This window comes from Psittacula echo (genome assembly GCF_963264785.1).
Source record: "Psittacula echo genome assembly, chromosome: 11".
In the NCBI taxonomy this organism is placed as follows: Eukaryota; Metazoa; Chordata; class Aves; order Psittaciformes; family Psittacidae; genus Psittacula; species Psittacula echo.
The window spans coordinates 10,154,341-10,176,109 of record NC_137746.1 but is presented as its reverse complement, the minus strand read 5'-3'; the positions used below and the strand labels follow the sequence as shown (position 1 = coordinate 10,176,109).

The window sequence follows — 21,769 nt, the reverse complement described above, 5'->3', positions numbered from 1 at the left end:
TTCTTGCTCTAGACACTGACCCGCTGCACCATGACCAGGCTCGTACCAACACATTCCTTTGTCGTGTTTAAGTGAATTTTCACAAGTGAGCTCAGAAAGGCTTTAGTATGGAAACAGTTCACGCCTTTTAGGAGTATATTTAGGTCTTGCACAAGATGCCAAGTTGCAAGCTCTGGAGGCAGATTCCATGCTTAAAACCAAATCAAGCTGAATTCATCCGAAGACCCCAGCCCCTGCAGCGCTCCCAGAGCCGCCGCCCGCCCCACGCGCGGCCTGCAGGGGGCGCCACCGCCCCCTGGGGTGCGCGGCCGTGCGCGGCGGGGACGCCAGGGGGTGCCCGAGGCCGCGCGGCGGGCGGGCGGCGGCGGCGGGAGGCGGGGGGCGGGGGGGGAGCTGCCGCCCGCGCCCGCCCTCAGTCGCGCTTGCGGAGCCGCAGCCGAGCGCAGGGCGCAGCGCTGTCCCTTCAGCACCGCGCCCGGCCCGCAGGCACACGGTAACGGCAACCTCCGAACCCCTCGCCCCGCGCCGAGCCGCCGCCGGTGACCGCGTGGTTTGCAGTAAGTAGGGGCGCGGGAGCGGCGCGCGGGGGTGCCCGCAGCCCGGCCCCCCCAGCATCCACCCTGCAGAGCTGGGAGAAGGGGACTCAACCCGAGGGTGTGGGGCTGGCAAGGCAGGGGCTGCGCGCCCTCAGGGGGCTGCAAATAGAATGGGGGTGCGGGTGTCAAAAGCAGCTGTGGGGCCAGCGGGTGACATGCTCCATCCTCATGGATGCTAGGGGGATGCCGTTGGCCATGTCGGTGTGTTGGGAGCAGCTTGGGCACACAATAGGGGGTTTAAGGGTGTCTGCATAATGGTGGGGTGTCTGCATAAGGCATGTCAAAATGTACGTATGGAGTCGTGGTGTGTTTGTGGTGTCTTCAGATACGCAGGTGGAAAAGCCTCAGTAACCACTACGCCAAGTTGAATCGAGCAGGGTGAGGCAGGAATCCTCCCGTTCCCGCTCCCCCTGTGACATTGATCATCTTACTGGTTTTAGGTCTGGAAAGCAAGGTCCAAGAATGGTGAAGCTGGGGAGTAATTTGAATGACAAGAACAACAAACAACCATCCAACGAAGATGGTTTTCAGACAGTTCCTTTGATCACACCTTTGGAAGTAAATCACCTGCAGTTCCCGGCTCCGGAAAAGGTAAAACAAAATCAGCTGGTGCTCCTGCATGATTATGCACACATACGTGCCCCTTGGCTTTCACTGCCTTACTGCTCTCTGATGGTATGAAGAGTGGCACCGTGTTTATTCGATAAATAAAAAGGGGTTATATTTCATAGTGTGTTTATCTGTTTTAACACGGCAAATAAACACGCATCTGCCTCCCAACTACTTCCCTCCTCCCCCCCTCTTCCCAAATATTCACCACCACCCTTTATTAAATACAACTGGAGAAAGCTTAGTGTGTTTCTCTTGTAAGCACTGGAGAAACCGAGGGGCGGTTTACAATGCATTATCAGTGAGATTAATTGCCTGTGTTGCAAGTAATGCAATAACTCTTCAGAAATAAGTAGCTATTTTAATTATCTCAGTTAAGGTATGTTTTCTCCATGGCTCTGCAAAGCTTGTTTGCATTGAGGATGCTGATTTCTCTGGAGAGAGCGGCTGCACTCCCCCAGGCCTGGGACAGCAGTGGAGCAGTCCAGGGATTCATTTCCTGGATTGGCTCCATCCGTGGGGCAGCTATCTCCCCTGCTCACTCAACACTCTCAGAACTGAATGTGGCACTAAAATGCCCAGATATGTGCATTGGCGATTGGCTGTGGTTTTGTGTCCAGGACGTTTTAGATGCAGAATGTGCCTGGAAATCTTTTGTCTGTACCGATGCGGTGATGATGCACATCAATATAACCTGGTGACAACATGATGAGACTGTAAAAATCTGTATGCCCAACAGTCCTTACAAAAACAAAGCCTGTCTGCAGTGTAGTTCCCAGATACCACAGAGATGGAGCCAACTCACCCAGAAGTACAGACAGAATGATTAGATCTCACAGGATAATGGAATAATAGTAAAATTAACACTGATGATTATTGAACATATATCCTGTTTTTACTGTAATACAAAATGAACTTTAAATGCATTAGGAAAACATGATGGATGTGATAAAACTATCTAGATAGGCGAACTATGTTTAAGGTAGAGCTGAGTCAATTGCCTCTACATCCTGGGAACCAGAGCTATGCCAGACAAAGGACCTAGCTTCACTCTCCATGTGCCTCATGGAGCAACTTTGCTGCATTCAGGAGAGTTACACTTCCATGAATTGTTGCGAATGAGAGGCTAAACCAGCCCTTATCTATGACTCTGATAAATAACATTAAGCAAAATAATTCAAGCAAAGCACTGTGATTTATGATAAATGTCTGAAAACCGCCGAGGAAATTACAGATGTGTAAAAGTAGCTCATTTGATGCTAGTACAATGGCTCATTGAGATCACGCAGTGTCACAGGGTGTGAAATTTAAATGACTCATGGATCAGGTGAGACACGGATAACTTAGCAAAAATCCTTTCAAGCTAATAAAGTGGTAATGCGTGTTCTCAGGACCACCACCTTCTAATTGCCTGTTGGTTAACAAATACTGGAGTGTATTGGTCTGGTGTGATTCCTTGCTGATTTTTCTGCTTAAACATGCCTACATCAATAATTCACATGTTGTTAGGTTACATTACCTTCATTAGCATACATTACTGTCAATGCATCTACTGACATCCATATTTTTCTTTGCTGGAAGAATGGGATGTATCTCCAGGAGTGCTAAGCATGATTCAGAACTCATTAGAGTCAATGGTATTGATTTCTGCAGACTGTGCTTCAGCTCCTGTGTGCAGTAGGCCTGGAGTTAACAGTAGCTGGCAGTCCGTTCTCAAGGAGGAGAGGTTATTTATGCTAAAAGCAAAATAATTCACAACCTCTTTCCTTTGCTCATTGTGGAGCAGATTATGTTGGGATGAGTTCACTCCGAGGCAGAGGGTCCCTTTAAAGACCTGCTAACAAGGAGTTGAGCCTCAGGTGAAAAGCTTGGGCAAAGGTTAAGTGATGGGGGAAATTTCAGCTTTGTGCCTAGTAAAGCAAAGCTGTTACTGAATGCAGTCAGACTGTGAGCCTGAGGAAGAGCAGACGTGGATTTCGAATCTTTCAGAGTGTATTCGTGTTTGGACTTGCCTTGCAGTAAGGAGGCAGGGTTAAAAGAGCCCACAACTAAAATCGATTTGACTTTTTCTTCTGTCCATTCCTGAAACCTGCCAGCAGTTGATTTTTAGCTTGGGAGAATGCAAATGTAAGCCAAGGTGGTTTCTGTGCTTCTTGCATGGGATGCTGTATAAACGACCAGGGCCAAACCAGCTTTGGTGTAGGGTCTGCATACAACAGCTCCGAAGGGGTTTGCTCACTTGTTTTTAAATAAAGGCAAGCCCATCTCTCCTCGCTGTTAACCACAAGGCGGCAATGCTCCCGGCCCTGCTCCTGGCCTTCCCGCCAGCTCCTGCCGATCACAGCGCCTTTGCCATCACAACAAAGAGCTGCTGCTGTGCCCGGGCATTGTCCTTTAAGTGAAACCTGGGGAAACAAACCCTGCCAATCTGCTAAATACTCCCCTGTCTGTGCTTCTCTTTGCCATTAGAGGGTATCGTCATTTAAGAAACTGCGAGCTCTTGACCTGCATTTAACCTTGGGTCCAGGGCACTCAAGGTGCATCAAAAACCAGAGCAAGGAGGTTTGACCGCAGCCTGGGGCTCTGTACTTGCCCTAGCTTCAGTCTGTCTGAAGGAGGAGTAGTATCAGCTTTGGCTCGTGATTCGAGAGTGTATGAGGTCTGTGCTGGGCAATCCAACTGCTGTTACTACTGCCTGTGTGCAGTAATACCTTCACCCCATATTGCATGGCAAAGGTTTGCAAGCTCTTTTTACAGGCTTTTTTCCAGTTGAGTCTTAGACACTTGCATGCACATTGGAGGAAAAACAAGCCTGTTTGTCTGTAAACTTACCTTTGCAGATCCTTAAAGGCACCCCACAAAGCCTATGGAATCTACTGACTAAAAATTATGTTTTAAAGGCTTTAAATACCTGACTTTTTCTTCATATTTATAGCAGAATCACTTGAGAGTCACTCAAAGTGATTGTCAGTATTAACCTCTGTAGGTGTTTCACCATAGATTCATCTCTTTCAAATGTTTTCAGTGTCTGGCTCCCCTTTCAGAGAAAGAATGCAGAGAAAGAATATGAAATGGAGCTTTTGCTCATGTGATTAATCCCTGGAGCACATCTCTTTTCAGATAGCTCCTTGATTATAAGAAATGATGTAGAGGTAGTAGGAGGAAACACTTTCTTACAGGTATTCTTAAACTTACTGGCTGTCCTTTTGGGCATGCTTTCCTAACAGGCTTGTTTTGCAAAGTGCTGTGCGCTTAGCGGCTCCCTCTGACTTTCACCTTGATGCTGGCGGGAAAATGCAGGCAGGAATTCAGGAGGTTTGAATTTGGCAATCTTTATTTAAAATTATTGACCACTGAACTGACTGTTTCTTTTTTCACCTGACGGGGATGGTTCCTCCCAAGGCTCATGCTATTCCTCCCGCAGCATCAGCATTCTCATCGTTCTGCCAGCAGCTGTATGGCTGCAAGGGGAGAAATGTACCCGGGACAGTAATTTCTCCCCTAAGGTGCTAAGCCTGCTTAGTGTATTTGTATTTATTGACTACCTTCAAGCATTTCCCTCACCCTCTGATTCTCTTGCTGGGACGGCATTTGCAGAAGGCAGCAAGATGCTTTTAAAGCATTTTCCCATGGCCTTTTTGCTGGAATCCATCCATGTAAGAGGAACAATAGCCATCACCAATCACAAGCCTTTGACCTGGCTTTTTATGTCTCTGAATTTCATTTCTTCTTATTCAAAAAGCCAAAAAGAAAGAGAAGTCTTTTTTCTTTTAGGACCAAAAGGGAAAAGGCTCACTGTTCACTTGTTTTCCTAGGCACAGACAAAGTGCTTTGGCTGTAATTGTTACGTGTCTCTGCAATGATAATGCTAGAAGATACGCAGCTTTCCAGGGACCATACTGCTTCACTGAAATTTTAAATGAGACCAACGACTGAGGACCCTTTGGTCTCATAGGCTTGCTTCAGTATGCTCCAGCAGGAAATGCCTCTGTTCTGGCAGTAAAATCCCAATTTTACATAACACAAAAGTGCATAAAAGCCATTGTCAGGGCTGAAAAAACACATCCGGCATCTCTTTTGTGGTGAAGGCTGCAGAAGGCTTATCATGTGGTCCATTGTTCTTTATTTTGAATGCATCTGGAGGCTTGAGAAATAATTTCTCTGGTGACAAATTCCTGCCATCCAGCCCAAGAAAGAAAAACAGACATAACTGCTTTCTTCAAATGCTTTTCCCAACCCATGCGCCTGCCTTTCTCCCTCCCTGGCCTCACCCCTCTCTGAGTAGCCATGGCCATGTGTGTACACAGAGTAATCAAGAGTTCCTGAAAATCAGGAGGGTCCCTTGTGTTCACAGCCTGTCCCTGTCGGTTTAACAGAAAATCATGTTTTGTCCTGGCCAGCTGAGCAGGCATAATTAATAGTATGCTGGATGAGTGCCTTTGTACCTAGGAGACTACTTGCAGCTCAATGCTGAAATACCTATGTCAGTCTTCCCTCTGCGAAGCCCAGCAGTGCGTGGTGGCTGCAGCCAGTCTGAAGGCACATGCTGTTAAGGCAACATGGAGATGGTTTTGGGGTGCTGCTACACGTGGTGGGGCCAGAGGCAGCTCAGCCTTCCCTACTTCTGTCTGGGGGGCTGCTGAGGCAGCTGGGGTAGGTGGCTGTGCTCCTGCTCATGCTGCTGGTGAATGTGGCGGGATGGAGCAAACGGCAAAAGGAGAGATGGGGAAGGGCTAGTAATTGGGGCAGCTGAAGGGAGGAAGAATAAAAGGAAGGGGAGGATGCAAAGAGAAAGAAAGCATGCATAAAAGAAAGGAACAACAAGAGAGCATTACAAATATGAAGGAGCGGGCAGGTTGTCTTGCCTTTCCCCATCCTTTCCTTTCTTCCTTTGAGGTACTCTGCCTAATTTTTAAAGTCTGAACCTTTCTCTCCTGTGATACTGTCCCCCTTCTGCACTGTGCAAATCCATTCGTCCTCTAAATGTGTATTTGAATGTAAACATTGCCTCTGCTCATTAAGCTGTAATAAATACTTGCAGCAGCACACCCTCTGGCAGTATGGGGTTTCTGAGGTAGCTTTTCTGATTTTGTTTGCATGCTTTGGACAGCCCTGCTGGGTCTTGGCAGTTCATGCTCCTCTTTGGATATAGCTGCTGTGGGACCATCCTTCCCCTAGCACACTGAACACCTCCGTCCACAGGCGATCTGCTCACAGCAAGGACTGCACTGCAAGCCAAGCATGTGCTCGCAGCCTTTGCAGGCACCTGGGGTGGCATTCAACTGCCTTCCTTGCATACAGATAACGCGTGGCTGCTGCAGATTTTCACCAGAGAAAATCTTGGGATTTGTATAGCCTGTGGAGAAATTTTCTCTTCTTTACTTCACTGCTATCAGTGTCTGAATTAGGTGGTTTTAAAGCTAGCTTGTGCCTGGTTTTGTGAGCTCCATTGCCTCTCTTAAACTCACTATTGTCTGCACTGGAATTCTTAGAGCTGTGTTCTGCAGAAACAGCAGAAATGGACACAGGAAAAGTCTATTAGGATATAGATGTTTGGTTAAGTCTGTTGTAATCTATTCTTTTTTTTGCTTTCTAACATAAAAGCCCATTGCTGCAAGTAGAAATTGCTTCAGCAAGACCATGAGGTGAAACCCATGTACCAGTTACTTACTGGTCTGGAAAGTAAGACTGCCCAGGATTCTTGTCTAGTGTAAATCAGTGTAGTTTAGATCAATGGAGCTCTGCTAATTTACCCTGGCCAATTTACCATCACTACAGCTGTGCAATTGATTCTTTTGTCTGCTTTGCTAGACTCTCTGCTGGCTGAACCTACTGAAATCCATTTCTGTCACCCCTTCAAAGCCTCCTGTGGGTTCCTGATGGTTATGGTCACCTAGGGATTTGTAGGGAAACTTAGCTGGATAATTTTCAGGCTCATTTTGTGCTTGCGAGCTATGCCTTTCTCTCTTCAGCTGCTTTCAGCTTCCAGTGCTGCCTTAGCATTCTGCGCTGCCTTTCATTGGTGATGCCAGGGCTGATTACATTTGCTGTCTTTGTCCTTTTGTGATGTTCTTTCTGCCTGGAATATCCTCCTGGCACTCACTCAGGAGACCACTTTTTTCCTACCACCCTCTGTGAAACTCATTTCCAGCGCAACACCCATTAGATGAGCTAAAATAGGGGGGAAAAAAGCAGAGTGTTTCCGACTGTGGCTTTCTCCATTGACTATGGATTTGATCCCAGGGCATCCTTTTCTTGAATTTTCCTTTTTGTTTTCTTTTCGCTGCTTGATATTTCAGGTATTTTATGTATTCAGATAGTGACTAGGCTTCCATGGGGACCACCATTACATACACTCCAAATGCTTATTTTAATACTAATCTCTGGGAAGTCTGCCTGTTGAGATGTGTTCATCCTATAGATTTGGAAGCATAGCTGCCTCTCCCCTGGAATGGGACATAGTCATAATTATTTGGGAAAGTTCTAAAAGACCTAATTGTCTAAAAATCTGAACATTTGCAGCATGGTGATGGCCAGGTAGTCTGAGATTACTGGTCCACCCAGTCCAGTGTGTCCTGTTTCTAGTAGTAGCTAATGCAAGAGTTAGAAGGAGGTGCAGGAGATGCTACAGTAGGCATGGAGATGCTCATGTCTATCAATGTTTCATCCTAAGCCTGCAAGGAAATAGATTGTTTTAAGCCCTAAAACATGATTTTTCCATCTCTTTTCCTATATTCTTTTACTGCTGTGTATTTTCACTTCAGCTGTTGTTGGCAATGTGCACATCTCATTTGCTCTTTGAAGCTGGTATTGTATGAGGATTAGAGCTTGTAGGTCACTGGAGAATTCTGTGTGTGAGCAGGTGGTGAATTTTAGCTATCCATTGGCTTGTAGCACATAAGTATAGAAACCAGTTCACTCACAGCAGAGTTGGTGCCAAGTCTGAGGGTCACCATTTTGCCATCACCAGTAACCTGGACTGCTACAGCTGGGATGTGGTCTAAGGTCTTTCTCAGCACTTGATGCTCAGTTGGGTGATAAAGGCAAAGAAAACTATGATGTCAATGGCAGTGATAAATTTCTATTTTCTGTTCTGTCTCTGCAAGGAATGAAGAAAGGCATGGAAAGGAATGAAGCCCAGAGTCTCATTTTCATTTAAAAGTGAGCATGACTAATTTACATGCAAACTGATGGGGTGTTACAACCATTTTGTGGGACTACAAAGGCCATCTTTGAACCTGGAAGGAACCTTTATCCTTAGTAGGAGAAACACATTTTGTTTATCTCTTCTGTCAATCTGACAGCCACTCTGAGTGAGAGACTCTTCATTATTAATAATCCTGGGAAGTAGTATTTTAAATTTTTATGGTTTGCACTTTGCAGCACCTGAACCACAATATATTACATGCACCATGGCAGTGAAGTGGGAATTACAGCAGGGCTGCATGTCCTTTACTAAATGAATAATTTATAGCTTTCACAATGCCAGTTATGTTAAATATTATTACTCATTTCTTCAGGGAAAACCATAGAGCTCAAACGCAAATATAAAGTGGCAATAAATGATGTTACATTTAGCCAGTTGCAGACAAGACTCAGAATTCGTATCTGTTCATTTTCTGAAACACTTACTTCATCCCACTGCAGGAAAATCCTTTTTAAGGTTCCATGCTTAATGTGATATTTTTCCATTTGTCACATTTCACGTCTGCTCTGATCCTTCCTTCTCAAAGCAAATGCTTTTAATATAATCCACTTGGTTAGAAGCTTGCTTTCTTTTTTCTTTCAGCATCCAAAATCTCTAGTTTTCCCAGCACTCCCCTACTGTTTACTTTCTCAAGGTTGCTGATGATGGATTTCCCGCTGGTGTACACAGACTCTTATCTGTTGTTTCTCACCTCAGCACACCTATAATTTTCCAAAGCATCACTACAGAAAAGGTGCCTGGTCCTGCATTCATTAAAGCCGAGGAAAGCTTGCCTATTGATTCCAATGGTGTCACTAGCAATAAGCCTAGAATAATAAGTGCATTTAGGTTTAGGACTCAATAAATGTATTAGCAAACAGCATCATTAGAAAAATCTTGTTTGTGTGGAGCAACATGATAAATATGGCTTGTTGTCCCATTGTGTTTGGGGTTTTAGAACTTTTGCAGGCCATTCTCTATTGGCTGCTACTGAGCTTTTGCAGGGAAGTATTTGAGGGATTGGAATGAGGAACCAGAAGATGCAAGAAAGAATAAAAAGTAAACCCTTTCAAGACATGGAGAGTGTTGTTATTACAACTGCTAACCTAGGATCACTGAGGACATCAATTCTGCAGAGAGCTGCTATTTTCTCTACAGCATCTGACTTCCTACCTACCCCAGCCATATCTTGCTGTCCTGATCCCAAGAACATTACATTTGTATGGAGAATGTGCTGGAGATACTATTGGCATTCGGTTAATGAAAACCTGAGAAAACGTGGTACACTGTGAGTAGCAGCAAGCAGTGGTCTGTCTTCTTGACACAACCACCAATTGCTGGTGTGACTCAGCACATTACTAAACCTCTTTTCTCTCTTCTTTTTCATAGTATATTCCCATAGTACTCCACCAGTATTATGGAAATACTGGGGTCATGCTGATCTGTAGACTGCTTTGAGCCATCTTGCAGAAGAATGCCACAGGAGCCCTAAGCATCTGGGTTATAATTGGCTGTGAGAAGGTGATTGAAGCCAGTTTAAGCTCTGATCTGTTCAAAGCACTTAAATGCACACTTCAAATATCTGACTAACATCCCGTTGATGTTAATACGACTACTCACATGCTTAAGTGCTTTGCTGAACTGTAAGTTAACAAGTTCAAATGCTAGATAAACTTGGTTACAGAAGAAGCTTCAAGGACTGCAGTGTGGATTCCTCCAACTAGATGTGTCTTTTCACTGGTGCGTGGAAGCCCTTTTATCTCTTCCTGTATTCTTACAATCAGTCTGCAAACGTCATCTAAGAAGCAACTTTCAAAGAATGGTTTCATGTCAGATACGAAATGAAAACAGGTTATTTATTTGTGTCCTCTTTATTGCATCTGCCGTGAGCAGCACAGTCTTTCTGCAAGTTAAAGGTGGAGGGTCTCCGGGAAATACTGTGAAAACTTTAAGAAGAGGTCACAGCAGCAACATAATTTGCATGGAGATCCCCCAAGCTAGTGTTCATCTAGCTCCATCTACAGTATAGACTTTAAAGGACTACAGATAGGCTAGCCGAAGCTGACAGGGAGATTGCTGTCTTTAGTGGACCATCGCAACACACAGAGTGGAGCACAGGCATAAGCTGGTGCTGGATCAGGGATAATGAAACACGAAGGCTGACTAGTGTCCAAAAAAGTTCAAAAGGTATTTATCCAGGAACTGGAAAGGCTCAGACAATCCAAAAAGCTGATGAGGCTGTTCTTGCTTTTAAGTATTCATTTTGTAGGTGTGCAGGTTGCTTCATGAGATGGATAATAATAATAACAATCCCCTGCTCCTGTAAGCTCATGTTTAGGGATGCCAACCTAGAACAGCCAGACCCTTTTCACCATGAGGAGTATGAGATAAGGAGCATGCAGGAGGAGGTGAGAGCTCGAGGAGGCAAGTGCAGAGAACAGGCAGAATGGTGTTTCTGCAGTGGCGGTAGAGAGGGGGTGAATTGTTTTCCTTTTAGGAGTATGCAAGAGACTACTTGTCCATTTAAGCACTGGTTCGATAGTCTGCATTTATTGTCTGTACTCAGGAGGCCAGAGCACAGCTAAGAATTGCTGCCACCTCTGGGAGTTACAGCAGTTCATTTCCACCTTAACAGCATTGCAGAGAAGGAAATGAGGAGATGGGCATTTCTTTCACTTGAGCTTGCTTGGAATTGCAATCTGCACAGGACCCCAATTTTACACTCCCTTTTGCTGTTTCAATCAAGAATAACTCTACTGAAGTCAGCAAAGCTGCAAAACGAACAAGAAGAGGGAATGGGGATCGTTCTGTTGGCTGTGGTTTGTAATAAACACCAGTAGCTCTCCCAGGAAACCTGTCATGGTGTGAGATGAATGTACCTTGTTTGCATTGAAAACAGTGGGATCCTGGGCTCTGATCGAATTGCTCTGGGGCAGCCGGTGATAAATGAATGCTGATCATTGCACTGACTGTGGAGCCAGTGGGGTTTTTATTACTGTACATCCAACAGCAATTTGGTTAGAGTTTCTGGAAGACTTTGCTGCCAGGAATTTTTTCTCAGTGACAAAATGGAAAGAAAAGGTGAAAAAGGAGTGATGGCAGGGAATGCGGGGTTGGGGGGGAGGAGGCAAATCTGCATTCCCAAATCAGAAAACTGGAAAATGAAAACAGAACAAACAACCAAAATAGCAAACACCCAATAATAATACATATATAAGATTAGCTATTCCTTTTCTAAATTTGCACTTAGATTAATACTTTGTATTTTGAAAAGTTCTTTTGATCAGCTCTCATTTAAACTTGTTTAGAGACACATCTGACACATGCATGGGAGGCTGTCAATGTAGCAAATGCTCTGCTAAAAGCTCCGCGTGTGTGAGGTGTGTGTATCCCTGTATTACCATCTGACAGTGCTCACTCCTGTCCCTGGGTACTGCCAGGGGTGGTCTCACTAGTGCAGGAGGCTCAAGGGGTGTGATGAACACAACTCAATTTCCAGAAGCCTTTGCGTGGGCATCCTGATAGCAGCTTGTTGGATGGAGAGGGGGTGAATGACTGCAAAAGTGGGATCCATGTGCAGGCTTATTTATTTAGACTGTAGGGGACTGAACTGTAGCTCTTATCTTCTGCATGTGCACACCGTGCCCTCAGCCAAATAGCATTTTTTATCTTTACTGCCACAATATTGAATGCTACCCACACACTATGGTTTTCTGTCTGTCCATTGTCATTTTATTCCTGTGCTGTCTTTCAAAGAGGAGACCTTACTGACTGCACTGGCTTTCTTCTGCCAAGTAATTCCACCAGGTGCCTGACAAAGATACTTCTGGAAAGCAGATACTTAGCTTCTGCAATGCCAAAAGGCATTTAGCAAAGGTACTTCTTACCTGCTCTACTAAAGCTTTTTGATACTGCTGCAAGTTTCTTTGTGAAACACGGACCAGCAGGATGACCGTGACTGTGCACACGCGCATCTCGCTGCTGGCACTGCCAGCAAATCGTGTTTCAGTAGCTTCTGATCTGGCTGGGGACTGAGCTTACTTATTTATTCACAGACGTGATAGACATTGCTACTGGACTTGAATCTGATGCCTTCTGGTTTGTTTTCAGTCTCATGCTGTATCCCTGTAGACAGCATGAGTCAAACTTTCTGGCTTATAGGATGTTGGTTGAAGGTAACAGCAGTTAAAAAAATACCCATAAGAAAGCTGGTGTTAATGACAAAGAATGGAAGAAAATTCAATTATATATCTAGACACAAGTAAGGCTTTTATTTTATTTATTTTATTCTATTCTGGCTTCATGGTCCATCGTTAAGAGCCAACATCAAAGTCTGTGGGAAAGCCAGCGTATGCATGTAAAAATTTTGTCTGCAGCTAACATTTATATCAAGCAGAAAGCATGAATCTGGGAGAATTGGATATTGCGACTGGTCGGTTTGCAAGCAGAATGAATGCAATTTCTCAACACTGGTTGGCAGGTGTTGATGCCTGACACTCTGTAATTTACTGTACAGGGTTTACAAAAGGGCAGCGAGAAGATTGGGGGCTGGCTGCATGGAGGCCTGAGTGCACTTGCCTCCTTTTGAGTGAGAAAATGAGGTTACTCCTTGTTTGTAACTCAGAGCTGAGCTGGTTTGTCGTGGCTGGAGAGAGAGCTTTGCTTTATCTGTCATGTCAGAGCACAGTGGGGCTTGATTCAATACAGGTTCAGAGTAGGATTAGGGTTCATCCCAAACCCGCCGAATCAAGCTTGTCCTTGTGTGTCATTTCCCATCATCTATGTCGTGTCATCAGAAATCCTGAGTTCCAAAATGCTAATACAAATAAATATATTTGGGTGGCTTTTTGTCCTCTCTTCTTCCCAAGTCTTAATGTTGCAAATGCTACTGTAATAAATATTGCTGAGAGGGATTTGCTGAAGGATGTAAATATTCATTAGTCTTTAATGATTTGCATTTGAATCCAGAAAATTGGCTTATGACTCCTCGTTGGTTTTCTCTCACTCGGATTTTCACATGGTGTTAAGTGCAGGAGGATTAAATACCTGGGTTTTTCTCTTGTCCAAACCAGACTTTGCTGTCTTCATTTGGAAATAAATTCTTCATTAGCTGGCAACTCAGCCTTGTGCATTGCTTAATCTTTTTCAATCCCTCATGACTTTTTGTTTCTGACAAAGAGCTTTAGGATCACTCTTGTCACTCTCACATGAATCAGTCACCGCTCCTGGAGTATTTAATTTTCACCTTGGCAAGGCTGACGGCTGTCAAAATGGGAGGCCAGCAAGATGAAGTGTTGGCCCTGGGGTCGAGAACTGTTCTATCCTTTTGCGTTTAACCTATCAGAACCTTGCAAACCACACCAAACCATTGTATGCTTTGTGGACCTTATTCCTGGTTGGGAATCTTGTGCAGAAGCACAGTGTGTGCTCACAGCCACAGGCCTCCTCTCTAGGAATGAGCTCCAGCTCTCGGGTAGTGCTGAATGGCCAGGGCCATTTTGTCTTCTCATGCATTCTCCAGCTAGAGTACAACAGTGTGGCTATGCTGGCAAGCTCTCACTATGCTCTTTAGCTATATGGGCTCATGAGTGGGTAGTCTTTTAGGATTCTTATGTATAACGGGGTGGATACACTCACTCGATACACTCACTCCTCTGAAGGGTTGTTAGTTTCAGAGCACAGCTCCGATGCTTACCCCCCTGGTGGCAGTTGGCATTATGTGCTACCTTTTCTGTTTCCTGTGTATTTTGCCCACAATATTTGGGGTCATTCTAGATTACGGATAAATTCAATGTCAATTGACGATGCAATTTTGGTAATTTGACCTTAGCCTTTTAAAATCCATTTTAAAAGTGTAAGACATCTTGGTTTTATAAGATTAGTAGGACTGGAACAGGCTGCCCAGGGGGGTTGTGGAGTCTCCTTCTCTGGAGACATTCAAAACCCGCCTGGACGCCTTCCTGTGTAACCTCATCTAGGTGTTCCTGCTCCGGCGAGGGGATTGGACTAGATGATCTTTTGAGGTCCGTTCCAATTCCTAATGTTCTGTGATTCTGTGACCTGGATTAGTCAGCAAATGAAACTGAGGAAAACCTAAATGGTTTTCTTCTGGGGAAAACCCAAGATGATAGTAGAAGATTCATATGGATAATCTGAAGCCTGAATAAATGAGACATCAAATGGCCAAAATTTAAAATTTATGTAAGTGGAACTCTTTAGGATGAGGTTTTAGTAAGCAAGGATTCTTCTTTAGGATGGGCTGTTACTCTGCATGTTCTGCCTGTGGAATATGATATAAACATTATATGCCTAGTCCTAAACAAAATAGGTGTCAAACATTTTGCCGTCAGCTATTTCAGGACAAAGTATGCTAAGCTCACTGTCTTAGATCTTTGTATTTGCCTGGCTATTTATTTGTCTCTCTTAGTTCCTGAGGGTATAATGCATTTCTAATAATTTGTGGTTCTAAGGTACTTGTGTAGGTCCAGGGAATGGTTTGTATAGACAAGTTTAGATAACAAAAAGATGTGTGGAACCTTATAAGTGTTGATATTTTCCAGGTAATTGTGAAAACAAGAACAGAGTATCAGCCTGACCAGAAGAACAAAGGAAAACTCAGAGTGCCCAAAATTGCTGAATTCACAGTCAGTTTCACTGATGGTGTAACAGAAAGGCTAAAGGTAAGAAATGGTTATTCTGCTGCCTTGTGATGCAAATGCCATTCACTTTACAATAACTGAATCAAAGTGACAGTAAACACATAACAAATTTAACACTCCACTCATCACTAGGGTCAAAGAGAGGTTTATCTGCATGAGTAAAAAGCTTTTTTCTTTAGGACAGACATGAAAATACCTTCATAACTAAATCTCAAGTAGGAAATGTTTTCCTTTTCCTACTTAGGAAAAATTAGGAAAATATTTTCCGGCTCCAGTGGAAAGTAAACCAAGATTGAATCTTTTTGCTTCTCAAACATTTGTGTTTAAAAAGAATAAAAAAAATCACGGGGAAGGTTGATTGAAAGTTTGTTTTGACTTTAAAAAGTTCTTTTGTCTTCTGGTCAAACAACCCTTTTCATATATAAGATATTTGATTGGTATATAATTATATTATTACAGATTAAAAGCTATTTCAAACTGTATTTAAAAAAAAGGTATTAGACGAGTACCCAAGCATATCCTGTCCTGTAAGCAGATTTGGTTCACAGGAATTGGAATTTTCTGATGAAAAATATTTCCTATCACGTTCTACTCAAACATAAAAAGAAACTCAGGAGTTATTGAGTGTCCCCCAGTTCCTGTTGACTGCAGCATCTTAGTATGGCTCAGTTCCTCCTAAAATTAGACTCCAAGCATGTAGCTGCTAGTATTTTCTTCCTTTTCATTGAGAAAATACACTGCTTTTCCTAAAACGCAGAGCATGGGTGTGATAAAAATGTGAGATCTGATTTCACATTTCCAGTCAGAGGAAATATCAATGATTTGTGTAGGGAGGGTGTGGGCAGTGCCCAGATATAGTCCTGTTCCTTGAAAAGCTAGAATTGGGTTTATAAATTTTTGTGAAAGGGTATCATAGAATCATCCTTAACAATTAAGGAATTGACTCAAGGAACTAATAATCTTTCAGTTGGCCCAGTTGTTCTCAGTTTTGCAAGGAATAAAAAAATGTATTTTCAATCAGTATTTCTAATAATTTAGAAGAAAAATATCACTTTTAAAATTGGAATTTGATCCAGGAAAAATTGTTGCCATTTATTCTTGATAGACATCAAGATAAAGCCTGTTCAACTTGGAAGGAGAAATGTTTAGGTACTCTTTTGTGCAGCACTACAGAATGGCACTGTTTCTGTTCTTTCCAGAAAATACCTAACATATATTTCACAAGAACAATTCTGTTTCTTTCATCCAGGATATTTAAAGCCATCATTTATTCTTAAGAGGTCTGTGAATAAATGTTTATAGCTTCTTGGTGTTTTTTTCTTTTTCCAGTGGACATCACAGGTTTTGATCTAGCTTACTTACCAGGGGCTTACATGCTGCTGATTTTGACTGAATTCTTCACTGATGTTATTGCGTGCGCACTACCTATTTACCACCAATAGTGACTCTCTGTTGGTACCACTTGTAAAGTAAACAGCGAATTAGCCACAGTTAAATACCCAGTCTTGGGAACCGCAGCAGACGTTTTCCGATGTGAGCAATGTACAAATCAGAAACAGACACAATGTGCCTGAGAAACGACAGTAAATGTAGAGTTTTCTGGCAGTGATGTGTTGGCTTGTGACATGCAATAAAGGGCATTGTTGATATTTTAGGTAATGGTGCTTCACTGGGTATTTAGAACTTAATTCTGCACCCCTGAACAGTGGTAATGTTAGTGTAACACCAAGTTTTAATCCCATCAAAAGATCTGGCCTTGTTACTTAAAAAAGCAATCAAAAGCATCTCACGCTTACACACTGGGTATGCTGGAGGCACATAAGGTATAGTTATAGCTCATCCACTGCTATGGATAAATCTCATTCCATCTACTCCTTCTATAGTGTGTCTTATTTTTCCCATTCTTCAAACATCCAACTTGCTGTTGCATTGAAACCTTTCATTTCAATGTGTTTTTTTCCTCTCTCCTTCCTATTTTTGGTGCAGTTATGCCATTGGTCCCACCCATGTGTGCCTAAGGACCGCACAGCAGCAGGCTCAGGGAGGCTGGAGCTCCAGCTGTGTGCACACTGCTGACAGAGGCTTAAGCTGCTTTCCCCTTTGCTGCGTGGTGGGGATGGCTGTGGAATGCCTCTTCCTATGCAGCCTGGCAGCATGACGATTTCATTTTTAAGCTATTTCCTTTCCCTAAGGTCCATATGGTTTCCATTCTCTGCTCTTCAATGTCAACTTATTAATCACTCAGCCTCTCGTCTAATACTGGATAAGACTATAAGCCTCTCCCTGCCTGCTTTTCATAAGGCTTCCATGTATCATATTAAGTTTGTGGTATTATTTCCTGACAAAAATGAGCTGAGATAATAGGTAATATTTCATTACCTTTTGTAATTTTTTTTTATTGCACCACATTTTTGTACCAGTGCATATTTTTAGTGAAGTTATTAAAAACACTGCCCTCTGGTTATAAGCAGGACTATTATCTGGTACTGATGAAATCATTGTACATTTGTTTTTTGTAAGAGGAGAACATAGTAAATATTTAACTTTTATTATCTCAGTTTGGCTACACTTTTAAAAGCTTTAAAAATGTATATATATAAGTGAGATCATCAGATTTTATTTTGCTGGCTGGTTGCTTTGTTTAGCCTTCCAGTATGTGGTGCACTGGAAGTATCATCCACAACTTCTTGCTAACACGCTGATTAAAATTACAGGTATTCATCTATATTGTGCCAGGCTCTTGGTAGTTCTACACTGGCAGAAGTGAGTAAATAATCTCATTGATTTCTGCAAGAGAAATGATGAAGGGAAAGGTCAATAGTCCATCCAAGCGTAGATGGTCCATTGGGTTACTGCTTTCAAATACGAGAGCCATATGGGAAATGCATGTACAACTAGTGTGAGTCAACAGCAATGCTTGAATTCAAGGGTTTTCATAGGAAGCCATTTTGCTACTACAGCTCTACTAATCTGTGTATGAGAAGCAATTCTCCTCCGCGCTAATAACCTCTTTGCAAGGTTTCAAATTTTTGTTTCACTCTATGATGTGCTTTTCTTTCCACTCTACTTCTGGTCACTTGGTATGGAAATGTTCTCAGGGGAGAAAGAAACTCTTCCCCAGTTCTTGGGATTTTTTCCTGAGTCATGTAGCTGCATTATACAGAAGAGTGAAATCCCTGGGGAAACTCTGGGACCATATGAACATGGCAGTCAAATACACAGATGCCCTTTGCTCTGCCTTTTGGGTATCTTTTATTGAAGAGGCTAATGAATTATTAGACAACTTTCTCGCATGAGCAAGCCAGAGCCAGAATTTAAGCTTATGCATGCATATTTTTCATCCATCCAGAATAGCACAGATCTGAGCTCTTTAATTACCGTATAGAAGAGACGGTCCCTAGGCAACGGTTCTTATTTCACACTACCTCTTCCAGGAATTTTAGATAGCTTCTGCAACTTGTCACATCTCCTAATAGATGAGATTATGATTTCTTATAGCTCAGCACACAGTGTCCTGGAAGTCTGACCAATTAGGCTTATTCTTCAGCTGGATGAGTCACCCCATACATACTTTATAGCAAATGTTCAAATAGTTGTGTGTAGATGGGTTACAAGAAAATGGTGCTAAAATAATACTATGGTAGAGCCATCCATACATAAAAGAAATTTCCTCCATCGTTTTACTCCTCCACAGAGAAACAATGACAACATTTTTTTGAAGCTGACTGGCAGTGATTTATAGACCTTGCCTCCTCCGTACTGTTTATGCCTTTGGAGTGTGTCCCTCTAAGTTTTTGAACTGCAGAAATCTTATTGTGCAGTAATGATGTATACCAAGGTTTCTGAGTCTGGAGGGGAATGGTGTCTGCTGTTTGCTTTCCATTTTGCATGCTCTGAAGGCAGCTCATGTTACCATGCTTTGCCATCCAGTGATGACAGCAAGGTGCATTAGAAAAGGTATGCAAATGTAATGACTATATTTGCCATGTTCCTTTGTGGGACAACAGATCTAACCTTTTGCATTTGAGGTAGGCCTTACTGCTTCTTTTTCCTATGTTATCCTATGTTGCAGCTTTTAAGAACAATCTCCCTTATGCAAGCATCATAACTCCCTTGAGTTTCTGCCCTTATTTTTTTCTGTCAGTACTGAAAAGAGATCAAATGCTCTTTTGCTTTTCAAGCAGACTATCCATTGAATGAAGTCCTGTTACTTCTAGAGGATAGGATTTCCAGTGATTCCTATTGTCTTCCAACCAGTCAAGATAACACAGAAATCAACAAGAAGCATTTTTAAGGTGGAGTGGATTTCTACCCATTTTCTTGACTGTCACTTAGCTGAGCTTGTGTTCAAGACATCAGCACCCTGCTTAAGAAGAAACAAACTGGAGAGCCGTGCTGATGGCTTTTGTGCTTCATCCAGTCAGACCCAGTGAGTTCAAGTAGACTTGTTCTAGTCCTGAGTTTGCCCAGAGTTTTCTAGCTCCAAGTAGCACCAGAAAAGGTACTGAAGTGGCCTTTCAGTGCAGTTGTACAACACGGAGCATTGGGTTGACACTTGTTACTGAGTCGTGCAAATTGCTCTCTTTATTACGGTTAAGTTCATGTGCAACCAGTTTGAGCTCTGTTGTCACTAAATGACATAGAGCTACTTGTTACTGCCTTTTCAGAGAGACAATGGTTTAATGAGTATGAGTTAGGTGATAGTTACCTACTATGGTTATCTGACTTCTCAAGTTTTCCACAGTTCTTCCCTTTTCATGGATCATTTTCTTGAGAAAGTTGAAGTTCAGTCTTTCAGAGCTGGAATAATTAAACTATGTTCTTGTCTTTAACAGAACAAGTTGGGAGTGGGTGTATGGGGGAGAAACTGAGATATTTCAGATGTTTCCTTATGAGCAATTTATCTACCTGGGAAAATAATTTTCAAGTATTGAGCATTACTTCACTGAAGAAGACTGGGAGCTTCACTCTTTTGCTACAAGTTGGCAAGATCCATTTTCAGAGTCATCGGCTGTGTATTCCATTCCTCTTGAGTATGCAATGACAATATATTTCTTATCGTTAGATCAGCCCTCTCATCCCTCCACCCTGAAACTGCTCTGAGACATGCAGATCCAGTAACTAGTGGATGTAATTATTCACCACAGTTTTCAACAGGTTCTTAAAATATAGTGGAACCCATTCAAATGTTTCTGTTATTGAAATGCTCATATTGCAACAATTATTTTCCTCTGACCTAATGTGAAAGACTTTGAATAAAATCAGTCTTCAGCCACACCCTACAAAATAGACATTGATGCAACAATTGTTCTTTATCTAAAACAAACCAGTATCTGAAATGCTTGGCTCCCAGTTAAGAAAGATTATGTCTGGGGTTGGGCCAGGGCTTGATTTCCTGTTGGTGACAGCTTTGCTGAAATGGAAGATGCTTCCCCTGCTTACACCACTAGAATCTGACCCATCAAACCTCCAGGGTACTCTTGCAGTGTACAGGCATTGCCATTTGGAGGAAAGTCCTGGGCTGTATGCTTGTGGAGGTAGGTGATTAGCAGGTCTTGATCAGTTTCTTTCTGCAGGAAAGAGCCACGGATGTGGAGGCTTATTCACCTCCTTTTGGAGTTTTCAGCTGCTATCAGGCAATCTCCTTTCCCAGTGGGCTCAGATGCAGAGGGCATGTTCTTCTTGCAGGGGTGTCAGGCAGCACTCACTACACCTAAGTCTTCTCCCTACAGGGATGCAGTGACTTGTCTCTGGAGCCTGAGCTTTGCCTTGTCTTTGGAAACTGAATATTTGCCACTGCAATGCAGAGGGTCACAGTTTCTCCTTTCTCAAAAACCCACTGCCCAGCCCTGGCTGGGTTTGAGTCTACTTATATCTGATGCAGACTAGCATCTGCATGAATTCAGGCTTTTACTTTTGGTATGCATGAAAGGAATTGAGAAATGTTGCTCATCATCTTTCTGCCTGAGCTCAGAAATCATTCTTGTCCTCCCCTGGCTGTAAATGGGGAGAGAAGAGGATTGGTCATATCTGTCCTAGCTGGTCTCGCAGCTTGCATGAAGGTAGATTGATGGAGCCATTTGTGATCATCAGTGACAATTCGGAGCTTTGAAGATGAATCAAATGTGGCTTTGTGGTTCAGCTGCCAGAAAACAGGTATTTCTGATCACATCCCCAGGTATGGTGCTATAAACCCTGCAAGGTTTCCCCTGTATGGGCAAAAGTCTGTGGTTTTTGTGAGTTCCCTGCTAATACCTGGCTTTCTGGTAAAGTCACAAAGAGTTTCCATGTCTAAAACACACAGAGGAAAAGTATATTTTGATTTAACTAGAATGCTTTCTAAAACTGGCTTAGGGCCCACCTAGCAAAGCAAAAAAACCCCAAACAAATGACATGGCTTTTATATGAAATGGATTATTCCTTAAAGTATATTCTTGTTTTATATTCTTTTTTACAGAAACACACACACATACTCTTTTGCAAAGTCAGAAACCCCACCTCAAATAGATTTTGTTTTTGCCATCTGTGAGCACTGACAGAGCCATCAGCTGCAGAGATTTGTTCAGGGTTATTTTTTAACTTTAACTGATATTTGGAGAGAAGAAGAAAAGTTAATTGCTATGCAGAAAATGTCTAAAAATGGAAGTCACAGAGAATATTCATGTCTAAGGGTTTGTGGGATAGACCTGCTGAATCCCAAGCCATGATATATGGGAGGA

The 21,769-nt window shown here is 42.9% G+C and overlaps 1 protein-coding gene across 1 annotated transcript in view; it reads left to right on the top strand.

The window, feature by feature from the left end:
* Positions 1–1,058: 1,058 nt before the first annotated feature.
* NSG2 (neuronal vesicle trafficking associated 2) overlaps positions 1,059–21,769 on the top strand; it is a gene marked incomplete at both ends in the record, with an annotated part of 34,092 nt that continues 13,381 nt past the window's right edge. Inside the window, 2 exons of the mRNA XM_080627357.1 lie at positions 1,059–1,187; positions 14,952–15,071. Coding sequence (XP_080483483.1) covers positions 1,059–1,187; positions 14,952–15,071 — 249 coding nt within the window. The remainder of the gene's footprint in view (positions 1,188–14,951; positions 15,072–21,769) is intronic.